Source organism: Mobula birostris, chromosome 5 (assembly GCF_030028105.1).
Source record: "Mobula birostris isolate sMobBir1 chromosome 5, sMobBir1.hap1, whole genome shotgun sequence".
Lineage (NCBI taxonomy): Eukaryota > Metazoa > Chordata > Chondrichthyes > Myliobatiformes > Myliobatidae > Mobula > Mobula birostris.
This window is the reverse complement of record NC_092374.1, coordinates 7699286-7724725: the sequence shown is the minus strand read 5'-3', so window position 1 is coordinate 7724725 and position 25440 is coordinate 7699286. Positions and strand designations below refer to the sequence as shown.

General features: G+C 49.2%; 1 protein-coding gene across 3 annotated transcripts in view; it reads left to right on the top strand.

Moving 5' to 3' along the window:
• The window catches only part of znf131 (zinc finger protein 131), a 43859-nt gene extending 21265 nt beyond the window's left edge, over positions 1 to 22594 (top strand). For all 3 annotated transcript variants that reach the window (XM_072257552.1, XM_072257553.1, XM_072257554.1), the window contains exons 4-7: positions 5348 to 5492; positions 12937 to 13709; positions 20138 to 20268; positions 22333 to 22594. In XM_072257552.1, the coding sequence (XP_072113653.1) occupies positions 5348 to 5492; positions 12937 to 13709; positions 20138 to 20268; positions 22333 to 22578 (1295 nt within the window). In that variant the 3' untranslated portion in view covers positions 22579 to 22594. The remainder of the gene's footprint in view (positions 1 to 5347; positions 5493 to 12936; positions 13710 to 20137; positions 20269 to 22332) is intronic.
• The last annotated feature ends 2846 nt before the right edge of the window (positions 22595 to 25440 follow it).

The window sequence follows — 25440 nt, the reverse complement described above, 5'->3', positions numbered from 1 at the left end:
TTGTTAATGAGCGCAGAATAGCAGAACGGTGCGCAGATCAGCAGAACTGTGCGCAGAATAGCAGAACGGTGCGCAGATCAGCAGAACTGTGCGCAGAACAGCAGAACTGTGCGCAGATCAGCAGAATGGTGCGCAGAACAGCAAGACAGTGCATGGGATGGCTGGATGGTGCACAGAATGGTGTACAGAACACAGGACAGTGCATAGAATGGTGTACAGACTGGCAGGATGGTGCACAGGACAGTGTACAGAACACAGGACGGTGCACAGAATGGTGTACAGAACACAGGACGGTTCACAGAATGGTGTACAGACTGGCAGGATGGTGCACAGGACAGTGTACAGAGCACAGGACAGTGCACAGAATGGTGTACAGAACACAGGATGGTGCACAGAATGATGTACAGAACACAGGACGGTGTACAGAACAGTGGGGGAAACTGAAGTAGTGCAGAGAGTAGTGCTAAAGTAACAATCACAGAAAAGATAGAGTGAGGGGTTCAAGATGTGACAACACCCTGGGGAAGAGGATGTGAAATAGACACCATCCTTTCACAATTAGGCATGAGCATTCCTCCAGCCTTACTCACCTGGTAAGGGTCCTTGTAAGTTCTTTTTTTCTCTCCACCACCACAAAATTGTCTCCACCACCAACTCAAATAGAAAGACATGTTCCTCTTTCTGTCTCTGTCTGTCATTCTCTCCCCTCTCCCCCTCTCCCTCTCCCTCTCCCTCTCCCCCCTCCCTCTCCCTCTCCCCCTCTCCCTCTCCCCCTCCCCCTCCCCCTCCCCCTCTCCCCCTTCTTTCCCCCCTCCCCCTCTCCCTCTCCCCCCATCTGTCTTGCTCTCTCTCTCTCTTTCCACCAAACATCTGCATTTTTCAGTTCATTGATCCCTGTGAAGGACAGCTGGCTGTGAGTACCTACCCCTCTTCTCAGCGTCCACTCTGCTGGTCCCTACACGGAGAGCTATTTGTTTTGGACCATGGCCACTGCCTGCCCTGATGTCAGGAAGGAGAGAGCATTCCTGCACATTTCAGAGTTTGCAACAATGCCGAGGGGCTGACTACTTCTCTGTTGCCTTTCGGGAAGCCTCTGTCGATGTAGCAGGGTCGGTATGCTCTTGAGCCTGTCTGAAGCAAATGGTGACAGGGCCACAAGGAAGGTGAGTGAGTTTGAGCAGGTTGTGATGGGGCTCATGCAGAGCAGAGGCTGTCCTTGTCTTCCTGTGATGCCGTGGTCACAAAGTGGTTAGCCTAACGCTTTACGGTGCTAGTGATCGGGGATCAATTCCCGCCGCTGTCTGTAAGGAGTTTATATGTTCTCCCCATGACAGTGTGGGTTTTCTCCGGGTGCTCTGGTTTCCTCCCACATCTCGAAGACATGCAGGTTAGTTAAGGTTAATAATTTGTAGGTATGCTACGTTGGTGCCTGAAGCATGGCAACTCTTGCGGGCTGCCCCCAGCTCATCCTCGGGCTGTGTTGGTCAGTGACACAAACGACGCGTTTCACTGTATGCTACAACGTTTTGACGTACGTGTGACAAATAAAGCTTACCTTTGTGTTAGGGCTGAGTAACTGGCATTTCAGCACCTGACTGAGTTCGCTTACATTGTCAGAGCAATGAATTGGTAAGAAGTGAGCCACCTGAATTCAAATCACAGCACCTTCAAATAGGTCTGACTAATCTGGTTTCACCAAATTATATGCTGTGGAAATGAATTGGAATTGGGCCATCGTTTAATCTGGGCAGCTACTTATTTGCAACAACTCTTGAAGAACAAAAACTAGTCCCGAAAATAGCTGGCAATCCCTTCTTCTATTTGGGACATTATGCTGTTTCATTGGGACATGAGGCTTGCTGAACAGTTTCTAACTAGTGTCAATCAAGTGCACTTGTTGTGGCCGTTAGACACTACACCATGATTAGAGCAGACAGCTTTTAAATAGCGTCAGTTGTGTCTGCTCATGTTGTGTTATTCCAAATCAAAAAGCAGTGATTTTTGATAACTTGGCTCATGGATTATGATGCTCTTTCATGCAGGAAGGCAATGAAGGCAGTCCATTATCTGCACTGGGTGTCAGTGCCGATATTGTTCATTTATAATCAATCAATAAAACACGACAGTGTAGAGCGGATCAATTCCACTGTCGATAGCTGTTAGCAACTAATGCACACTTCTATAGTACTGTGGTAATATTCTAATGTGTTCTGTATTTCATTTAAGTACATAATTTGTTATTCAGTTAAACAGTAGTTTGTTCTTTTTTTTTATACCTTTTTAACTATTTCCATGAAACTTCAGCTAATTGGGGCAGCTGCTTAATTGGGCCAAAATGTACTGGTCCTGATTAACCAGAATCGACTGTATTGGTGAAGCAGAGGGAACGTTCTAGAGGGATGATGTACTCATAAACTCAGTCTTTGCTTTTTGTTCTAAACCCTGGGGATTAAGGAAGGCACAGAAAGCACATCGGTTAGTGTAAGGCTTTACGTCTCCAGTGATCGGGGCTACACTCCTGTTGCCACCTGTAAGGAGTTTGTACGTTCTCCCCGTGACTGTGTGGGTTTCCTCCGGGTGCTCCGGTTTCCTCCCACAGTCCAAAAATAGTAAATTACTTAGTAAGTTGTGGGCATGCTATGTTGGTGCCAGAAACGTGGGCTCCCGCAGCGCATCCTTTGCTCGTCTTTTTTGTTGATGCAAATGACACATTTCACTGCGTGTTCAAAGTTTTAGCATACACGTGACAAATAAAGCTAAAGTCACCTTTAACAGGAGAAATTCTTCGGAGGCTAGAAATCCCGAGCCACACGCACAAAATGCTGGAGGAACTCAGAAGGTCAGGCAGCATCGATGGAAATGAATAATCAGTCGACGTTTCGGGCTGAGACCCTTCATCAGGACTGGAAAGGAAGAATAAAAAGATGGGGGGTGCTGGGGAATGAGGATAGCTGGAAGATGATAGGTGAAGCCAGGTGGGTAGGAAATGTAAAGGGCTGGAGAAGGAGGAATCTGATAGGAGAGGAGAGTGGGCCATGGGAGAAAGGGAAGGAGAAGGGAATCCAGGGGGAGGTGATAGGCAGGCGAGAAGAGTGGGGAATAGAAGACGACAGGAGGGGGAGGGATTTTTTTTTACTGGAAAGAGAAATAAATATTCATGCCGTCAGGTTGGAGGCTTCTATGTCAGGGGTGAGTAATGTGACGTTAGGACTGCTGAAATACTCATCAGGGTCGCTCCCGTCCATTTCCATTTCCGAAACCCTCTCCTTTTCCGATCTCACTGTCTCTATCTCGGGACACAGCTTATCCACTAATGTCTATTACAAACCCATAGACTCTCACAGCCATCTGGACTACAGCTCCTCCCACCCTGTTACTTGTGAAAGGCACCCATGTTGAACTTGTCGACTTCATCCACTATGCCTCCAACTTTCACTCTGCTCCCAGATTCACCTGGTCCATTTCCAACACTTCCCTTCCCTTTCTCGATCTCACTATCTCTGTCTCTGGAGACAGCTTATCCACTGATGTCTATAATAAACCAACAGCCCCTTCACTTCCTCCCTCACTACCATTCAGGGCCCCAAACAATCCTACCAGGTGAGGCAGCACTTCACCTGTGAGTCTGTTGGGATCATATACTGTGCTCCCGGTGTGGCCTCCTGTATACCGGTGAGATCTGACGTAGATTGGGAGACCACTTTGCTGAGCACCTACGCTCTGTCCGCCAGGACATGCAGGATCTCCCAGTGGCCACCCATTTTAATTCCACTTCCCATCCCTATTCCGATATGTCCATCCACGGCCTCCTCCACTGTCGTGATGAGGTCACACTCAGGTTGGAGGAACAACCACCTTATATTCCATCTGGGTAGCCTCCAACCTGGTGGCATGAACATCGACTTCTCAAACTTCCGGTAATGCCCCCTGTTATATACCCCTAGGGTTCATATTTTCTGTGGACTGTCACTTTAAAACGTCAGGAGAATGAGACTGACTTTTGGACACTGTTTGAGCTGCTCCAGAGAGAGAGAGAGGTGGAGTTATTTGATGGACAATCAATGTTGCTGTTTCTCTGCAGCTTGTTTTGAATATACAAGGACACACAGACACACACAGGGACACAGAAGAAAAGGACACGCAGATGCACTAAGGTGTGGCGAAATTACCACAACACTTTCAGGTGCCCACGAGTGTGGGACTGAGGATTGATTAAGAGGAATCGATCTGTGATTATTAGTGCATGAAAGAGTGACCCTGTGGAGCCTACCAGTGTGTCTAACTCTTGCCTGGGTTGGCAGATTATCACTTGAAGATGGCGCTCTTAAGTTGGTCAAGTTTGGCTAACTTGGAAGTTTCGGAGGACAACGGGAAGAATCGACGGCATCGGCTTACGTGGACAACAAACCATCTCTCTCTCTCCTCAACTCTACTCAATTCCATATCACGAACTGAACTGACTTCGTTTACCTACCATCGTAGGACTGTATCCATTACCACCTAAGCTTGAAGAAGTTTGTGTTTTATATTCCCACACCTATATATGCATAAACTCTGCTAACCTGTTCGATTTATCTAGTTTTATATTACAGTATTGCATAGTTACTAATAAAAATAGTGTTAGTAAACAGCAAAACCAGACTCCAGGTGTGTTCCATTTCTGCTGGTTCGTTTAACCCGTTACAGGGTACGTAACACCCCCACACACCCCGCTTCACCATTTCCCATCCCCTTTTCCCTCTCTCCTTGCCCACCCATCACCTCCCTCTGGTGCTCCTCCCCTCTTTTCTTTCTTCTATGGCCTTCTGTCTCTTTCACCAATCGACTTCCCAGGTTTTTGCTTGGGTCTGTTCCACCCATCCAAGATATTTATCAGGAACACTGCGTACGCAGGGCCCTTAGAACCGTCAACAACTTCTCCCATTCCTCCAACAATCTCTCTGACTCCCTACCATCAGGCAGGAGGTACCGTAGCATTAGGACAAGGACTGTAACACCACTAAACTCCCTGCCACCACCCAGATCTCTTCACGTATAGAGCATAGGCATTACACAGTTTAGTTTTTAACTTGTACAGTGTATGATTTGTGAATTTATTTGTGGTAGTGGTACTTTACATGTTGTGTGCGTGTGTTATATGTACTGCGTTGCACACCTTTGTTTGGAAGAACATTGTTTTGTTTAGCACTACATGTGTGTGGTTGAATGACAATAAACGAACTCGACATTTAAACTGTCAAGTTCACCTACACCGCTGGGGCTGGGCGTAGGTGGTCGGTGGTGGTGAGGGTTATGCAGGAGGTGAAGATGGCGGTGGTCACGCTGATTTCTCACTGTTTGGTCTCAGGGGTGAGCAACCTGGCGTTTCAGCACCTGATCGAGTTCACCTACACGGCCAAGCTGATGGAGCTACAGCAGGAAGAGGCGAGTGACGTGAGGAAGGCAGCAGAGTATCTACAGATGGAGGAGGCGATGAAAGCCCTCAACAACCGGTAACACTGGGGGCTTGGTGTTCATCTCTGCTCCTTTGGGGGGGGGGGCAGGTACACTGGGCTGAGTGAGCTCCATCATCTTCTGCTGATTCCGCTGGCCAGTTTCAGAAACGGGCAACACGCACAAAGTGCTGGGGGAGCTCAGCAAGTCAGGCAGCATGGTGGAAATGAATAAACAGTCCAAGAGTCTTCATCAGAACTGGAAAGGAAGAGGGAAGATGCCAGAATAAGAAGATGGGGAAGGGGGGGGGAGGAAGATGACGTTCGAAGGTGATAGGGTTAGCCAGGTGGGTGGAGGGTAGTGAGGAATGAAGTAAGAAGCAGAGAATAGGTGGAAAAGATGAAGGCCTGAAGAGGAGGGAATCTGCTACGAGAGGAGTGTAGATCATAGGAGAAGGGGCATCAGACAGAGGTGATAGGCAGGTGAGAAGGAGAGGTGAGAGGCCAGAGTGGGGAAATGAAAAAGAGAGAGGGAGGAGGGGAAATTTTCTGGAAGTTGGAGAATTTGATGTTTAATGTCATCAGCTTGGAGTCTACCTTGACAGAATATAAGGTGTTGCTCCTCCACCCTGATAGTGGCTTCACCCTGTTGCTCTTTCAAACTGAGAGTGCAGAAATGGGAAGGTAAGTGGCAGATGGAATTCAATCCTGGCGTGGGTGAGGTGCTGACCTGAAGGGAGATTCCACAGTTAATGGCAGAGTCCCATCAGGGAGGAGGCTACATAGCATCCACGCCAGGGCCACTAGACGCAAAAACAGTTACCTTCCCCAAGCAGTAAGGCTGAACCCACCCCACCACACCCCAACCACCACTACTTTATCAGTTTGTCAGTCACCTTATGTACAGACACTCCTGTGCCTAGTGTCACTTTACCGACATATATACATATATACTATCTATGTATACTAACTGTTCCATGAATTTATATTTATTGTGTTTTTTATGCTGCTTTGGATCTGAAGTAACAGTTACTTGGTTCTTCCTTACACTTAAAGACACATCCCAACCCAGATACGTGCTGTCAATCTCCTGCCGTCGGGTAGAAGATACAGAAACATCTTAGCCAAGACAGTGAGACTGAAAAACAGCTTCTTCCTGCAGTCTGTTGTACACTTGAATAATGCTACACCCCGGCTTGCCAATGACCTTGTACTGTAAATATCTGTTTTGCACGGACTGGAGTAGCACCACGATCTTGAGCAATGACAATAAAGTTCTGTTCTTTTCTATTCACTGCACTGGGAATGACGTTATACAACCTAGAATGTTGTTATCTTGAACAGCAGGATCTTAGGCTCTGGCAACATGGCTCCCTAGAAATGACCGCCAAGGTCAGTAGGGTGGTGAAGAAGGCAACAACATGCTTGCCTTCATTAGACGAGGGACTGAGTTCAAGAGTTGGGAAGTTATATTGCAGATTTATAAAACTTTGCTTAGGCTGTCTTTAGAGTATTGCATTCAATTCTGGTCACTTCATTGTAAGGAGGATGTGGCAGTTTTGGAGAAGGTGCACAGGAGGTTTACGAGAATGCTGCCTGGTTTGGAAGACATACTATGGAAAACCTGGGGCCTTTATCTCTAGAGTGACTGAGGCTCAGGGGAGATTAGATAAAGTTAATAGAATTAAGAGAGGCATAGATGGAGTAGATATCCAGTATCTTTTTCCCGGGATTGAAATGCCCGGTACGAGGGGTAGGTAGATTCAAGGTTGTTTAATATCATTTCCAGTACACAAGTGTAACGGAGAATGAAATAATTGTCACTCCGGATCCGATGCAACAGAAAAAACACAATCAGATAAAGAACACAATAATAAAAAACACAATAAATAAAAATAGGTGCATTTAATGTCAGAGAAATGTATACAATATATATCCTGAAATTCTTTTCTTCACAGACATCCACGAAAACAGAGGAGTGCCCCAAAGAATGGGAGGGAGGGAGGGAACATTGACTCAGACCATGAGAGGACTGCGTCGGGCATTTCCATGCCTTACAAGGCACAGATTGGCCCAAAGAATGAATGACAGTTAAAACATTAGAACTCCAAAGCACCCCCCCCCCAGCTCCCCCCTCCCACGCACAGGCAGCAGCAAGGCACTGACCCACCCCCCAGCAAAAAAGCATCAGCACCCTCCGCCGAGCACTCAAGTGTGCAGCAAAGCATCCATAAAGACACAGACTTGCAGTACCCCAAAAACTACTCATTCACCCAATAATTTGACATACCACAGGCTCTCTCTCTCCTTATTAAGGGAGAAAAGGTGTCCCCATTTCTCAGCGAAGGAGGGGGGACAAAAAGAACTGGCTGATTTACGATGTTAGAAGTCTGTTGCGTCGCTTTATCCAAGCTCTGTGCCCAGAGAATCGGCCCCAGAAAGGCACAGCTCTCCGGGCACACAACCTCCGGCAGCTAACCCGCTGCTCTCGATGTTCCGTGTTCTCCCGCGACACTTCAGTCAGGGGCACTGGTCTTGAATCAGCACATCCCCATAGCCATGAAATCCCAGAACCCTGAAGGCATTCTCGTCTTCCAGGCTGTGTCCTTGGGATATCAAAAAGCAGTCAGTTGTGAGGCCCTGAGAGCGGATCCCATTCCCGTAAAGAACCGAAGTCAGAGTGAACCTCCAGGTCAGGGTCTTCAAAAGAACCCCCCGCACCCTGAAAAGAAAAGAAAAAGGTGTCAAAGGTAAAAATCGATCTGTTTCTGAAGATGCAAGCAAAGGAGGTGCTGGCTTAACTCGCCCACCTTCACAATATACATCCGATAGTTTATAAACACGGATCGATTGTATGTCCATAAAGTGACACCAGACACAGGAGTGTCTGTACACAAGGTGACTGACAGGAAATGATAAAGTCCTGGTGGTTGGGGGTGCAGAGGGGTGGATTAGTGGGTGGAGGTGTTGATCAGCCTTACTGCTTGGGGAAAGTAACTGTTTTTGAATCTGATGGTGCTGGCATGGATGCTACGTAGCCTCCTCCCTGATGTGAGGCCCCTGGGCAGGGTGGGTAGGATCCTCCCTAATGGGAGTGGGACAGACGGTCCATGAGCAGGGTGGGTGGGATTATCCCTGATGGGAGTGGGACAGACGGTCCATGAGCAGGGTGGGTGGGATTATCCCTGATGGGAGTGGGACAGACAGTCCATGAGCAGGGTGGGTGGGATTGTCCCTGATGGGAGTGGGAGTGACGGTCCATGAGCAGGGTGGGTGGGATTGTTCCTGATGGGAGTGGGACAGACGGTCCATGAGCAGAGTGTGTGGGATTGTCCCTGATGGGAGTGGGACAGACAGTCCATGAGCAGGGTGGGTGGGATTGTTCCTGATGGGAGTGGGACAGACAGTCCATGAGCAGGGTGTGTGGGATTGTCCCTGATGGGAGTGGGACAGACAATCCATGAGCAGGGTGGGTGGGATTGTCCCTGATGGGAGTGGGACAGACGGTCCATGAGCAGGGTGGGTGGGATTGTTCCTGATGGGAGTGGGAGTGACGGTCCATGAGCAGGGTGGGTGGGATTGTCCCTGATGGGAGTGGGACAGACGGTCCATGAGCAGGGTGGGTGGGATTGTTCCTGATGGGAGTGGGAGTGACGGTCCATGAGCAGGGTGGGTGGGATTATCCCTGATGGGAGTGGGACAGACGGTCCATGAGCAGAGTGTGTGGGATTGTTCCTGATGGGAGTGGGACAGACGGTCCATGAGCAGAGTGTGTGGGATTGTCCCTGATGGGAGTGGGACAGACGGTCCATGAGCAGGGTGGGTGGGATTGTTCCTGATGGGAGTGGGACAGACGGTCCATGAGCAGGGTGGGTGGGATTATCCCTGATGGGAGTGGGACAGACGGTCCATGAGCAGGGTGGGTGGGATTGTTCCTGATGGGAGTGGGACAGACGGTCCATGAGCAGGGTGGGTGGGATTGTCCCTGATGGGAGTGGGACAGACAGTCCATGAGCAGGGTGGGTGGGATTGTCCCTGATGGGAGTGGGACAGACAATCCATGAGCAGGGTGGGTGGGATTGTCCCTGATGGGAGTGGGACAGACGGTCCATGAGCAGGGTGGGTGGGATTGTCCCTGATGGGAGTGGGACAGACAGTCCATGAGCAGGGTGGGTGGGATTGTCCCTGATGGGAGTGGGACAGACAATCCATGAGCAGGGTGGGTGGGATTGTCCCTGATGGGAGTGGGACAGACGGTCCATGAGCAGGGTGGGTGGGATTGTTCCTGATGGGAGTGGGACAGACGGTCCATGAGCAGGGTGGGTGGGATCCCTCATGATGTTACCGGCCCTTTATTGTCAATGTGGAGCAGAGAGTGAGCTTGTAAATCTAGCGGGAGCCAAAGGATGTTGGGAATGGTGAGGGTGGAGTGCTGCGGGAGGGGTGTGGGACAGGTGTCAGAGAAGGAGTGCCAGGGAAGGTCATTTGATTCCAAACAATTGGTTTATTGATCATTACAGGATGTCTCTCTGGTGTTTTTGCTCCCTCCCCTCTCTCTTCCCCTTTTCCCAACCTTGCCTGCCCCCTTCCCACTCTCAGTCCACAATAGAGACCCATATCAGAATCAGGTTTATCATCACTCACATATGTCATGAAATTAGTTTTTGTTTTTGTGGCAGCGGTACAGAGCAATACACACAATGAAATACGTACTGTGCAAATGTCTTGGGCAGCCTTGCTATGTAGTATATATACCCCTAAGACCTTTGAATGTTGTTGATGGCGGGTAGGCTGATAATATGCAGAGAAAGGAGGGGGAATGGGAAGAGGGATTAGATTAATTAGCAATCATTAGGTAGTTAATTCAGCACAGCATTGCAGGCTGAAAGGCCTGTCCTTTCCTGTACTGTGCACGATGGGGAAATCTGGCAGAGGAAGAGAAAGGCTGGACTTGTTTTCCCAGGAGCAAAAGAGGGTGCACAGATGACCTGAGAAGAGGTGTATGAGATTATGAGCAGCATAGAGGGCGGCAAATGGTCCAAATCTTTCCCATGTTATGGCTATCAAACTCAAGAGAGTGTAGGTTTAAGATAGTGAGTTGATTTGAGGCCTCTGTTGGTCAGGGTCGACGATGGATGTTGCATCCTATCTGACTTTTATGCAAGCCAGGGCAGTACAGTATGAAATGCAAGCTGCTGGCTCCCTCCTCATCATGCAACTGGTGAATCCAAAGGAACAGCAGAGACCAATACTGTTTGCCACCAGCAGCATCGCAGGAGTTGCCAGTCAGCGCTGAACTCAGCGTAGGACTGCCTGAGGGCTCCAGCTCCAGCTAGTTCCCTCAGTGTGTACTGAGTGGGTATAGCCGCAAGGCAGCGGAGGTTTGAGATCGGAGAAGGAATGGAAGGATATTGCTGCAATGCAGGTGTAGCCCCCTGGCCACCCTCAGGGTCGCTCGGCTCGCTGTCGTCTAGGGAAACAGCCTCGGCCCCGCCAAACTGGGTAATTAGTTTGTGTGGATGCTGTGTGATGTACCCCACCCCGCCCAAATAACAGACAATACACCAGATGCAATTAAATGATTTACAGTTTATAGATATTACTGGAACTATATAATTAAGAGAGAATAAAATATAAAAGGAAAATAAAAGGTGCCACACTTATCAAAGTTCAATCTCTTCGTGCACAAAACAGTTGGAGCTCAAGGACCTTCTTCTTCACCCTGTGACCCCCTCGGACCACCTCGACCGGCCGTCTGGGACCAACAACGGTGGTCGACCAGACACTCCACACGAGTCCGTCTCCGTCTCCTCGCTGAACGCCCTCCTCGGGGTCCGACCCCGTTAGCGGACATCACAGAACCTCGTCCATCCTCTGTCTCACTCTCCCGCATTCTGTCCCAAAACCCCGCGCATACGGTATCTTCAAATACACCAAAACCATAACAGCTATCCCAGTTGGTTATTAGCACCCTCTTATCACCCTCTAAACCAAAACAAGCTGCTAGCACAAACTTTCTCAGCGCTTAACACAACAAAGCCGCATTCCCCAGATTAACATAACAAAGACACCATTTTAATTAGCCTCCGCAGTAACATAAAAGTCGAAACCCCCTTACACAGGCAAATGGGTTAGTGTAGAGATGAACAAAGTTGGGCCCCATATCTAGGAAAGGATGTGCTGGCATTGGAGAGGGTCCAGAGGAGGTTCATGAGAATGATTTCATGAATGATAGGGTTAATGAATGAGGAGCGTTTGATGTCTCTGGGCCTGTACTCACTGGAGTTTAGAAGAATGAGAGGGGATCTCATTGAAACCTATCGAATGTTGAAAGGACCAGATTGAGTGGACATGGAGAAAATAGTCATAGTCATAGTCATACTTTGTTGATCCCGAGGGAAATTGGTTTTCGTTACAGTTGCACCATAAATGATTAAATAGTAATAAAACCATAGATAGTTAAATAGTAATATGTAAATTATGCCGAGAAATAAGTCCAGGACCAGCCTATTGGCTCAGGGTGTCTGACCCTCCAAGGGAGGAGTTGTAAAGTTTGATGGCCACAGGCAGGAATGACTTCCTATGACGCTCTGTGCTGCATCTCGGTGGAATGAGCCTCTGGCTGAATGTACTCCTGTGCCCACCCAGTACATTATGTAGTGGATGGAAGACATTGTCCAAGATGGCATGCAACTTAGACAGCATCCTCTTTTCAGACACCACCGTGAGAGAGTCCAGTTCCATCCCCACAACATCACTGGCTTCACGAATGAGTTTGTTGACTCTGTTGGTGTCTGCTACCCTCAGCCTGCTGCCCCAGCACACAATATTTCCTATCGTGGGAGAGTGGGACCAAAGGGCACAGCCTCAGAACACAAGGATGTCCCTTTAGAACGGAGATTAGGGGGAATTCCTTTAGCCAGAAGGTGGTGAATCTGTGGAATTCATAGCCACAGATGGCATGGATGGTAAATTATTGGGTATATTTAAAGTGGAGTTTGTTAGGTTCTTGATTGGTCAGGGCATTAAAGGTTACAGGGAGAGGACAGGAGAATAGGGTTGAGAGGGAAAATAATTCAGCCACGATGGAATGATAGAGCAGACTTTTTAAATCTTTTTATTAATTTTTCAAAATTATAAACTCAATAACAAAGTTAATAGAGCAGACTTGATGGACTGAGTGGCCTAATTCTGCTTCTGCAGTATATGTTGTCAACTATGTGCTCTGGGAGCTCAATCTATACACATAAAACCCTTTGTGTAAAAGAAGTTGCCCCTCAAGCTCTTATTAAATTTCTCCACTCTCACCTTAAACCTATGCTGTCTGGTTCTTGATTTTCCAACGCTGTGAAAAAGACTCAGTTCATTCACCCTACCTATGCCCATCTCACTGACTTGTGTGTCTCCCTTGCTGCCCTGCTCTGCATCCTGGGGTTTTGCCTGCTGCGCCGAGCGCTGTTCCCGATCTTTCCGTTTCCCCTGATTATCCTGTTCTGCTTCCCAGGGACAGCGCCCGGTCTCCGACGGCGCAAGCCACGAATTTTCACAAGAGGAAAGCCATGAATCAGACGCTAACAGAGACGTCCATCGTCATCACAGAAACGCTGCCCACCATCCAGGAGACGGAGACGGTGGAGATCGACCAGGAGAACGTCTTTGCGGCTGAGATCGTGGAGATTGGCGGGGACACCGAGCGGATGGAGGAGGAGGCGACGGACACTGGAGTGACCGTGGCGGAGGACCAGCCCGCAGCAGACGAGACAGCGCAGGCGTCCGACGGCCTGCCGAGCTCAGAGCAGCAGGCTGAGTCGGCCCTGGCTCTGCTTGCTGACATCACCAGCAAGTACCAGCAGGACAGTGTGGACAAGGAGCCGGAGAGGGAGGGGGAACTGGAGCTCGCGGGCCAGCCCCAGGAAGAGGAGGAGGAGGCAGAGGCGGAGGTGGCCACCATCTCCACGGAGGAGAGCATCCACATCGTGGAGGTGCTGGCGCAGGGCGACAAGGTGTTCTGCTGCGAGAAGTGCAGCCGCATCTTCAGACTCTTCTACCACTTCAAAGAGCACATGAAGATCCACTCGGGGGAGAACTATGTCTGCCACCTCTGCAGCAAGCAGTACACACGGGAGAGCGCCTGGAAGCAGCACCTCTCCTCCCACCGCGACGACGAGGGCACCAACAAAAAGCCACGCTGCGTCCGCAAGGTACACGTGTGCCAGTACTGTGAGAAACAGTTTGACCACTTCGGACACTTTAAAGAGCACCTCAGGAAACACACGGGTAAGAACGGAGCTGGTTTATTATCGTCACACAGTACATTGAGGAGGAAGTGCTTAGGGTTCAAGTGAAGTGAAGTAGCTGTTCCTGAATGGTACTGGTTCTGGCCCTCTCAGCCAGGGCCATCATGGGCACTAGCCTCCCCAGCATTGGGGACATCTTCAAAAGGCCATGCCTCAGAAAGGTGGCATCCATTGTTAAGGACCCCCATCACCCAGGACATGCCCAATTCTCATTGCTACCATCAGGAATGAGGTACAGGAGCCTGAAGGCACACACTCAATGTTTCAGGAACAGCTTCTTCCCCTCCGCCATCAGATTTCTGAACAGACAGTGAACCCATGAACACTATCTCTTTTTTTCTGCACTGCTTACTTAATTTGTTTATATATATCTTACTGTAATTGTTGGTTTTTAATTTTTTTTATTATTATGAATTGCTATGTATAGCAATGTACAGCTGCCGCGAAATTTGTTTCCCTCAGTAGATGCTGCCTGAGCTGCTGAGTTCCTCCAGCATTTTGTAAATGTTGCTCTGGATTTCCAGCATCTGCAGAATCTTTTGTGTTTATGATTTGCTGCTCCACTGCGAAGTCTCTGATGGAAATTCAGCGAGACCCTCTCTCACTGCTCTCCCTCTGTGATCCCTGCTGCTCTCTGACTCACCTGGGCTCAGTACCACAACCACACACCACCTTCCAGCTAGCCTTCTTCCCCTCTCTGTAGCACCTTTCCAGTCCTGACGAAGGGTCTCAGCCTGAAATGACAACCGTTTGTTCATTTCCGTAGACGCTGCTGAGTTCCTGCAGCATTTTGTGCCTGCCCCCTCCTTTGGTAGAAAGGTATCTCTGCCCGCCACCCATTCCCCTGTGCCATCGGATTTATAAAAACAGTCGTAGTTGAGTGTGTTCCTGCAAAATCATTCAGCCTTCCCCAGTCAGAAGCCCTGGATGAACCATGAGATCTGCAATCTGCTGAGGGCCACCTCAGGGGCATTCAGGTCTGGCGACCAAGAAGGTTACAAGAGGTCCAGGTACGATCTCCGAAAAGCCATCTCACTGGTAAAGCAACACACATCAAAGTTGCTGGTGAGCGCAGCAGGCCAGGCAGCATCTCTAGGAAGAGGTACAGTCGACGTTTCGGGCTGAGACCCTTCGTCAGGACTAACTGAAGGAAGAGTGAGTAAAGGATTTGAAAGTTGGAAGGGGAGGGGGAGATCCAAAATGATAGGAGAAGACAGGTTGGAGGAACCTCCTCTACTGTGAAGATGAAACCACACTCAGGTTGGAGGAACAACACCTTATATTCCGTCTGGGTAGCCTCCAACCTGATGGCGTGAACATTGACTTCTCTAACTTCCGCTAATGCCCCACCTCCCCCTCATACCCCATCTGTTATTTATTTATATACACACATTCTTTCTCTCACTCTCCTTTTTCTCCCTCTGTCCCTCTGACTATACCCCTTGCCCATCCTCTTGTCTTTCTTCCCGGACCTCCTGTCCCATGATCCTCTCATATCCCCTTTGCCAATCACCTGTCCAGCTCTTGGCTCCATCCCTCCCCCTCCTGTCTTCTCCTATCATTTTGGATCTCCCCCTCCCCCTCCAACTTTCAAATCCCTTACTCACTCTTCCTTCAGTTAGTCCTGACGAAGGGTCTCGGCCCGAAACGTCGACTGTTCCTCTTCCTAGAGATGCTGCCTGGCCTGCTGCGCTCACCAGCAACTTTGATGTGTGTTGCTTGAATTTCCAGCATCTGCAGAATTGCTGTTGTTCACTGGTAAAGTGGCAATTCTGGACTAAACTTGAATTAACAAAGGATGCTCAACAGTTGTGGCAGGGCTTAATGCTGTTACCTCTTACTAAGTGAAATCAAGTGACACAGGCAGAGTAGTGAGGGAGAGTTCATGGGTTCATTGTCCATTCAGAAATCTGATGGCAGAGGGGAAGAAGCTGTTCCTGAATCACTGAGTGTGTGTCTTCAGTGCTCCTGTACCTCCTCCCTGATGGTAGCAATGAGAAGGGGGCATGTCCTGGGGATGGGGGTCCGTAATGACGGATGCCGCCTTTTTGTGATGTCGCTCCTCGAAGGTGATCTGAATGCTGGGGAGGTGAGTGCCCATGATGGGAGCTGACTGATTGTATAACTCTCTGCAGCTTAGTTCAGTCCTGTGCAGTCCCCCCTCTCCCCCCCACCAATACCAGACAGTGGTGCAACCAGTTACAACACATCTGTAGAAACTTGTGAGTGTCTTTGGTGACAGACCAAATCTCCTCAAACTCCTAATGAAACAGAGCCATTTGTCGTGCCTCCTTTGTAACTGCATTGTTATGTTGAACAGTTTGAAACAGAGCCATTGTCGTGCCTCCTTTGTAACTGCATTGTTATGTTGAGCAGTTTGAAACAGAGCCATTGTCGTGCCTCCTTTGTAACTGCATTGTTATGTTGAGCAGGGTAGATTTTCAGAGATGCTGATACTCAGGAACTTGAAGTTGCTCACCCTTTCCACTTCTGTTCCCCCTGTGAGAATTGTTCCCTCATCTGACCCTTTCTGAAGTCCACAGTCAGTTCTTTGGTCTTAGTTGAGTGCAAGGTTGTTGCTTGACACCACTCAACCAGCTGCTATATCACAGATCTGCAGATGCTGGAAATCCAAGCAACAGACACAGAATGCTGGAGGAACTCAGCAGGCCAGGCAGCATCTATGGAAAAGGTACAGTCGACATTTCGGGTCAGGACCCTTCAGCAGGGCTGGAGAAAAAAAGATGGGGAGTAGCGTTAAAAGGTGGGGGGAGGGGAGGAGTGAAGTAAAGAGCTGGGAGGTTGATTGGTGAAAGAGATACCGGGCTTGAGAAGGGAGAGTCTGACAGGAGAGGACAGAAGGCCATGGAAGAAAGAAACAGTGGGAGGAGCACCAGAGGAAGGCAATGGGCGGGCAAGGCGATAAGCTGAGAGAGCAACAAGGGGACGGGGAATGGTGAAGGGGAGAGAGTTATTGGAAGTTTAAGAAATTGATGTTCATGCCATCAGGTTGGAGGCTACCCAGATGAAATATAAGGTGTTGTTCCTCCAACCTGAGTGTAGCCTCATCGTGACTGTGGAGGAGGCCATGGACGGACTTATCGGAATGGGAAGTGGAATTAAAATGGGTGGCCACTGGCAGAAGGAGCATAGATGCTCGGCGAAGCAGTCTCCCAATCTATGTCAGGTCGTACTGATATACAAGAGGCCACACCAGGAGCACCAAACATAGTATATGACCCCAACAGACTCACAGGTGAAGTGTCAGCTCACTTGGAAGGACTGTTAGGGGCCCTGAGTGGTAGTGGTAGGAGGGGTAGGGGCAGGTATAGTACTTATACCACTCTCAAGGATGAGTGCCAGGAGTGGGATCAGTGGGGAGGGACGAGTGGACAAGGGAGTCGCACAGGGAGCGATCCCCGCTGAAAGCAGAAAGTTGGGGGGGGGGGGAAGGATGTGTTTGGTGGTGGGATCCCGTTGGAGGAGGCGGAAGTTTGGATGTGGAAGCTGGCGGAGTGGTAGGTGAGGACAAGAGGAATCCTATCCCTGGTAGGGTGGCGGGAGGATGGGACGAGAGTAGACGTGTGTGAAACAGAAGAGGTGCAGCTGCGGGTTGATGGTGGAGGAAGGGAGGCCCCTTTCTTTGAAAAAGGCTGTTATATCTCACTCTTGTACACCTTCTTGTCACTATTTGAAATTCTGCTAACAATAGTTGTTTCATCAGCAAATTTGTAGATGACATTTGAGCTGTGCAAAGGGACACAGTCATGGGTGTAGAGAGAGCAGAGCAGTGGGCTAAGCACACGCCCCTGTGGTACACCATCAACGGAGGAGCCACCACAAACTCCACAGCCCCCGATGATCCTGTGATGTCAGTCTCTGGGGTTGATGTGACAGCGTCCTTCTGGAGGGTGAATCCAAGGAAAGCATCCGGCCCAGATAGGGCACCTAGCTGAGTACTAAATACCTGTGCTGATCAACTGGCTGGACCCTTCAGTATTCTTTACCTCACAGTTCGGTTCACGGCTTCACGCAGCCTTCCATTATACCGGTGCCAAAAAAAGAACGTGACAACCGGCCTCAATGATTATCAGCCAGTAGCACTTACATCCGCTGTAATGAAGCTCCATTTTGCCTACTGGCACAACAGGTCATCAACAGATGCCATCTCATTGGGTCTTCAATCAACCCTGGAACATCTGAACAGCAAAGATGCATACATCAGGATGCTCTTTATCGACTACAGTTCAGCATTCAGTACTATCATTCCCTCAAACCTGATCAATAAGCTCCAAGACCTCGGCCTCAATACCTCCTTATTCAAATAGATCCTCAGTTTCCTCACTTGCAGAGCCCAGTCAGTTCGGTTTGGCCGCAACATCTCATCAGCACTGTGTGCTCAGCCCCCTGCTCTACTTGCTCTACACTTGTGACTGTGTGGCTGAGCTCAGCTCCAAAGCCATATTCAAGTTTGCTGACGACACCACTGTCGTAGGCCGAATCAAAGGTGGTGATGAATCAGCGTGTGGGAGGGAGACTGAAAATCTGGCTGAGTGATGCCACAACAACAATCTCTAACTCATTGTCACCAAGAATAAGGAGCTAATTATCAACTTCAGGAGGAGCAAACCAGTGCTTATCGGGGAATCAGAGGTGGAGAGCGTCAGCAATTTTGAATTCCTTATTGTTTCAGAGGACCTGACCTAAGCCCAGCACATAAGGGCAATTACGAAGAAAGCCTTTACTTCCTTAGAGGTTTGTGAAGATTCAGCATGATATTTCAAACTTCGACAAACTTCTATAGATGTGTGATGGATAGTATACTGACTGGCTGCACCACAGCCTTGTATAGAAACACCAATTCCCTTGACCAGAAAATGCTACAAAAAGTAATGGGTACGGCCCAGTCCATCACAGCTAAAGCCCTCCCCACCATAGAGCACATCTACACAGAATGCTGTCGTAGGATTCATCATCAGGGACCTCCAGCACCCAGGTCATACTCTGTTCTCACTGTTGCCATCAGGAAGAAGTTACGGGAGCCTCAAGACTTGTACCACCAGGTTTAGGAATAGTTATTACCCCACAACTATCAGGCTCTTGAACCAAAGGGGATAACTTCACTCAACTTCACTCACCCAATCGCCCAATCACTGAACTGTTCCCACAACCTGCGGACTCACTTTCAAGGACTCTTCATCCCATGTTTTCGATATTTATTGCTTATTTATATTATTATTTCTTATTTATTATTATTTCTTATTTTTCTTTCTTTTTATACTTACACAGTTTGTTGTCTTTTGCACACTATCTGCCCTGCTGGTGTAGTCTTTCATTGATACTATTATGGGTAGTGGATTTATTGCATATGCCTGCAAGAAAATAAATCTCAGGATTGTATATGGTGACACATATGTACTTTGATAATAAATTTACTTTGGATGTTGGACTTTGAGATTTCTGAACGGCCCGTGAGCCCATGATTGCCACCTCACTGTTCTGCTCCCTTTTTGTTCTGTCTATCTATAATCTTACTGTAATCAATAATTTTTATGTCTTGTACTGTTGCCACAAAACAACCAACTTTGTGATATATAGTCGGTCAGTGATAATAAGTCTGATTCGGATATGTAATTTCTTGTCTCCCATCCCCAACAGCCAGTCCCTTCTAAGATCTGAATCAGATTTATTAACGTGTATGATGTGAAAAATGCTTTTGTTTTGCAGCAGCAGGACAATCTAAAGGCATAAAATTATAATAACATGAAATAAATAAATGGTGCAAAACATGGAATAATGAGGTGGTGTTCGTGGGTTTATGGTTCATTCCGAAATCTGATGGTGGAGTGGAGGAAGCTGTTCTTGAAACACGGAATATGGGTCTTCAGGCTCCTCTACCTCCTGCTCGTGGTCTTCTGCTGCTGTAGCCCATCCGCTTCAAGGTTCGTTCAGAGATGCTCTTCTGCACACCATTGTTGTAACGTGTGGTTATTTGAGTTACTGTCACCTTCCTATCAGCTTGAACCAGTTTGAACCATTCTCCTCTGACTTCTCTCATTAACAGAGGTGCTTTTGCCCACAGACCCACCACTCACTTGATATTTTTTGTTTTTCGCATCGTTCTCTGTAAACTCCAGAAATCGGCAGTTTCTGAGACACTCAAACCACCCTGTCTGGCAGCAATAATGATTCCACGGTCATATTCACTTAGGTCACATTTCTTCCCCATTCTGATGTTTGGTCTGAACAACAACTGAACCTCTTGACCATGTCTGCATGCTTTTATGCATTGAATTGCTGCCACATGATTGGCTGATTAGATATTTGCATTAACGAGCAGGTGTACAGATGTACCTAATAAAGTGGCCACTGAGTGTAATGGAAATGCCTGCTGTTCTTGTCCTGCAGGTGAGAAGCCCTTCGAATGCCCAAACTGCCACGAGCGCTTTGCCAGAAACAGCACCCTGAAATGCCACCTGGTAGCCTGCCGTACAGGTATGGGTGCCAAGAAAGGAAGAAAGAAGATGTACGAATGCCAGGTACCGTCTGCTGACCTGCGCAGGTCACTTCTGCCCCTCCAGGCGAGAACAGCGATCTCTGAGATGACAGCAGGAAACCCAGGAAGAACTCAGCCTACTGAGTTGCATCTGTGGAACGATTGCCATCAGTTTCCGTCATTTCCAGCCCTTTGTACCCCTGCCTCTTCAACCTCCCAGCCTCTGTCACTATCTCCACTCCCTGTCCTTCAGCAACAGTACAGTGTAAAGCCCTATCCTATTGCCTGTTACCATCTGCTTATTACCTCTCCTCACCTGGATCCACCTATCACCCGCCTGCTCTTGCTTCACATCTCCGTATACTGGCCGCTGCTCCCCTGTCTTTCAGTCCTGATGAAAGGCAGTGACTTGAAACGATGATTTTTCCACGGAAGCTGCCTGACCCCCTGAGTTCCTTTAGCATCTGGTTTGTTGCTTCAAATTCCAGCACCTATGGCTTCCTATGTTTCTACTGGAGAATTCAGTGTCCACTCCAGAACAATGTCTCTGTTACACATTGCTTTGGCCCTGTGGAGGAGGCCTGAGAGTGGTAGTAAATAGTTGCCTCTGACTGGAGGCCTGTGACTAGTGGAGTGCTGCAGGGATCGGTGCTGGTTCCTTTGTTGTTTGTCATCTATACAGAAACATAGAAAATAGGTGCAGGAGTAGGCCGTTCCGCCCTTCGAGCCTGCACCGCCATTCAGTATGATCACAGCTGATCATCCAACTCAGAACCCTGTACCAACCTTCCCTCCATGCCCCCTGATCCCTTTAGCCACAAGGGCCGTATCTAACTCCCTCTTAAATATAGCCAATGAACTGGCCTCAACTGTTTCCTGTGGCAGAGAATTCCACAGATTCACCACTCTCTGTGTGAAGAAGTCTTTCCTCATCTCGGTCCTAAAAGGCTTCCCCTTTATCCTTAAACTGTGACCCCTCGTTCTGGACTTCCCCAACATCGGGTACAATCTTCCTGCATCTAGCCTGTCCAATCCTTTTAGGATTTTATACATTTCAATAAGATCCCCCCTCAATCTTCTAAATTCCAACGAGTATATATCAACGATCTGGATGATAATGTGGTTAACTGGATCAGCCAATTTGCGGATGACACCAACATTGGGGTGTAATGAACAGTGAGGAAGACTATCATGGCTTGCAGAGGGATCTGCATCAGCTGGAAGTGCCGGAATCTGATCACAATCGTTCCACAGATGCAACTCAACAGGCTGAGTTCTTCCCGCATTTCTTGCTCTTACCTGAAAAGTGGCAATAGAATTTAATGCTGGCAAGTGTGAGGTGGTACACTTCAGGAGGACCAACCAGGGTAGGTTTCGCACAGTGAACGGTAGGGCACTGAGGAGTGTGGGAGAACAGAGGGGTCTGGGAGTACAGGTGCATTAAAATTCATTAAAAGTGGAGTCACAAGTAGATAGGGTTGTAAAGAAAGCTTTTGGCACATTAGCCCTCATAAATCAATGTATTGACTACAGGAAATGGGATGTCATGTTGAAGTTGTACAAGTCATTGCTGAGGCCTAATTTGGAGTATTGTCTGCTGTTTTAGTCACCTACCCACAGGAAAGATATGAATAAGGTTGAAAGAGTACAGAGAAAACTTACAGGGATGTTGCCAGGACTTGAAGACCTGAGTTATAGAGACAGGTTGAATACGTTCGGACTTCATTCCCTGGACTGTCTGGAAAAAGGGGGCGATATGACAGAGGTATACAAAATTACAAGGGGTACAGACAGAGTAAATGCAAGCAGGCTTTTTCCACTGAGGTTGGGTGAGACTAGAATTTAGAGGTCATGGATTAGAGGTGAAAGGGGAACATGATGGAGAACTTGTTCACTCAGAGGGTGGTGAGAGTGTGGGACGAGCTGCCAGTGGGCGTGGTGGCTGCGGGTTGATTTCAGTGTTTGTGAATGTGGGTATGAGGGGTATGGCGGGCCGCGGTCCGGGTGCGGGTCAGTGGGACGAGGCAGATAGGCTGAGGAGCCCGTGTCAATGCTTCGTGCTGTGAAGGATGTCAGTGTAATGTGCGTTCATTGTCCCGTCCGCCAGGTCTGCACCAGCGTCTTCCCCAGCTGGGACCAGTTCAAGCACCACCTGGCCGAGCACACGGGAGAGAAGCCCAACCACTGCACCCTCTGCGACATGTGGTTCATGCGCGCCAGTGAGCTGCGGCAGCACGTGAAGGAGAAGCACGGCGGCACTGAGCAGGGGACGGGCGCCCTGGCGGAGATCGTGGTGCTGATCAACACTGAGGCCATGGAGAGCGAGACAGTCATCGAGGAGGTGGCCGTGTAGGAGGATCGGGGACTGGGAAAGGGGAGGGGAGGGGTGTGGGTGGGGGTGGGGTGGGCACTTCCACGCCCGGCCCAACGTCAAGAGATGGTGGGAGAATGACTAGGGTGATCGGTACACCAGCTGAGGGCAGGGTCAGCCGCTCTCCCACCCCCACCCCCATCAGACTTCTGGTTTCAAGCTTCAGCAAATAATGGTCAGATTACTCTGCCTCTCAAGTGGAACGACCGTTCAAGACTGTGTAGTCAAAGCTGCCTTGCCAGTGTGCACGAGGAGTTTCTGCAGCTGCTGAGAGTGCATCGTCCCGAGTGGCTGCCCGTCACCGGCTCCGCAAACGAACTGGGCCCCACCGAGGCTGTCGGGAAATAGAAAGGCCAGAAACTCAGTGCTGGCCGGTGACTGCGAGACCTGGCTCTTTACCCTTCAACCGCCCGGAGGGAGCAGCGACTAACACCTGGTCGATTGTTCTGTGTTGCTGCTGCTGGGGACTGTCCAAGAGAACTCGGTTCCCGAGGCTGTTATCACCACTGGTGTCATCTGCCCCTGTTCTCTGTCCAGTTTGCACTGTCAGGTTGGAGTGCCGTGCCACAACGCACCTCGCCCTTGGACCTTTGTTACTGACGTACCTCGGACACAACGCAGAAAGGACTGCATTTCTGCTGGAGATTTCTGGCCGCTGTAAATGTTCATGGAGGAATCAGCTGTTGAATCCATTTACAGGCCCGTGAATAAAGTAACTGGCTGATTCTGCAGGCAGTCATTCATGTTGTCTTTAACTGGCATTGTTTCCCATCGCTTCTCTGGCCCTGCACTCACCACTGCCCAGGTCTTACTTCTCCGTGGCAGCCGGGAAGGTTGGAGTCCAGTGCTGATGAATTTCTTTAATGTATTCAGAGATACCGCATGGTAACAGGCCCTTCTGGCCCGTGGAGCCCACGCCCCCAATTAACCTACTAGCCCACATGTCTTTGTAATGTGGGAGGAAACCAGAGCACCTGAGGAAACCAGAGCACCTGAGGAAACCCACGCGGTCTCGGGGAGAAGGTTCCCATTCCTTACGGACAGTGGTGGGAATTGAACCCGGGTCACTGGTGCGGTGAATTGCTGGGCTAACCACGATGCTGCTGCTACGCTCAGTGCTGCTGCTGGCCTCCACGAGGGCTGGATGAGATGAGAGTATTTCGCATTTGTAGCTCCCGATCTCTGCTGGGTGACTCCACCTTGGATGTGTGTGACTGTAATGTACGTGCTGAGGCCCGTGTTGATCACTAAACACACAAAATAGTAAAATTAACTGCCACAATGAGGCAACTCTCAGGTTGGAGGAGCAACACGTCATACTCCACCCGAGTAGCTTCCAACCTGATGGCATGAACATCGATTTCTCTAGCTTCCGGTAATTTCTCCTTCCCCACTCCCCTCTTCTTGAAATCCCTACACTGTCACCTCCTCTTAACCTCTCCTCTCCTCACCGCCCTGTCACCTCCTACTGGTGGCCTTTCTCCTTCCCTTTCTCCCATGGTCCACTCTCCTCTCCTGTCAGATTCCTTCTTCACCTTCCCACATTCTTACTTCATACCCCCTCCGCACCCACCTGGCTTCACCCCTCACCTTATAGCTTGTACTTCTTCCGCTCCCCACCTGTTTATTCAGACCTCTTGCCCCATCCTTGCCAGTCTGGGTGAAGGGTCTCGGCCTGAAACGTTGACTGTTTATTCATCCCCACAGACCTGCTGAGTTCCTGCAGTATTCTGTGTGTGTTTCCCTAGATTTCCAGCATCTGCAGAATCACTCTGTTTATGAAATGTTAATCCTACCCTCTGCTTTCGTTGTGAGGCAAATTCTTAGTAAATTTATGTTCATTGAGGTGGAGTGAGGCCGTTCTCCACTGAAGTGTTTTCACGCGACCTGTTCCCCAGTTCCACTCCCCACACCTCCAGCCAGAGACAGAAGAACACACCATCTAAGATCAACAACTGGTTAGATGTAAAGAACCTGCTACACTGTCCCATTAAACACTCCCAGTATGGGGAAGGTACAGGTTAGGTTCAGAGTAAGGCTCCCTGTACACTGTCCTGTCACACACTCCCAGGTGCAGGGCAAAACAAGTTAGGTTCAGAATTAAGATTTCTCAGTACTATTCCATTAAACATTTCAAGGCTAGGGACAGTGCAGATTAGATTCTGAATGAAGCTCTGTCTACCCTGTCCCATCACACACTCCCGGGGTCAGATACAGAGTGAAACTCCCTCTACACTGTCCCATCACACACTCCCGGGGTCAGATACAGAGTGAAACTCCCTCTACACTGTCCCATCACACACTCCCAGGGTCAGATACAGAGTGAAACTCTCACTACACTGTCCCATCACACACTCCCGTGGTCAGATACAGAGTGAAACTCTCACTACACTGTCCCATCACACACTCCCGGGGTCAGATACAGAGTGAAACTCTCACTACACTGTCCCATCACACACTCCCGGGGTCAGATACAGAGTGAAACTCTCACTACACTGTCCCATCACACACTCCCGGGGTCAGATACAGAGTGAAACTCTCACTACACTGTCCCATCACACACTCCCGGAGTCAGATACAGAGTGAAACTCTCACTACACTGTCCCATCACACACTCCCGGGGTCAGATACAGAGTGAAACTCTCACTACACTGTCCCATCACACACTCCCAGGGTCAGACACAGAGTGAAGCTCCCTCCACACCGTCCCATCACACACTCCTGGCGTCAGACACAGAGTGAAGCTCCCTCCACACTGTCCCATCACACACTCCCGGGGTCAGACACAGAGTGAAATTCCCTCTACACTGTCCCATCACAGGCTCCCGGGGTCAGATACAGAGT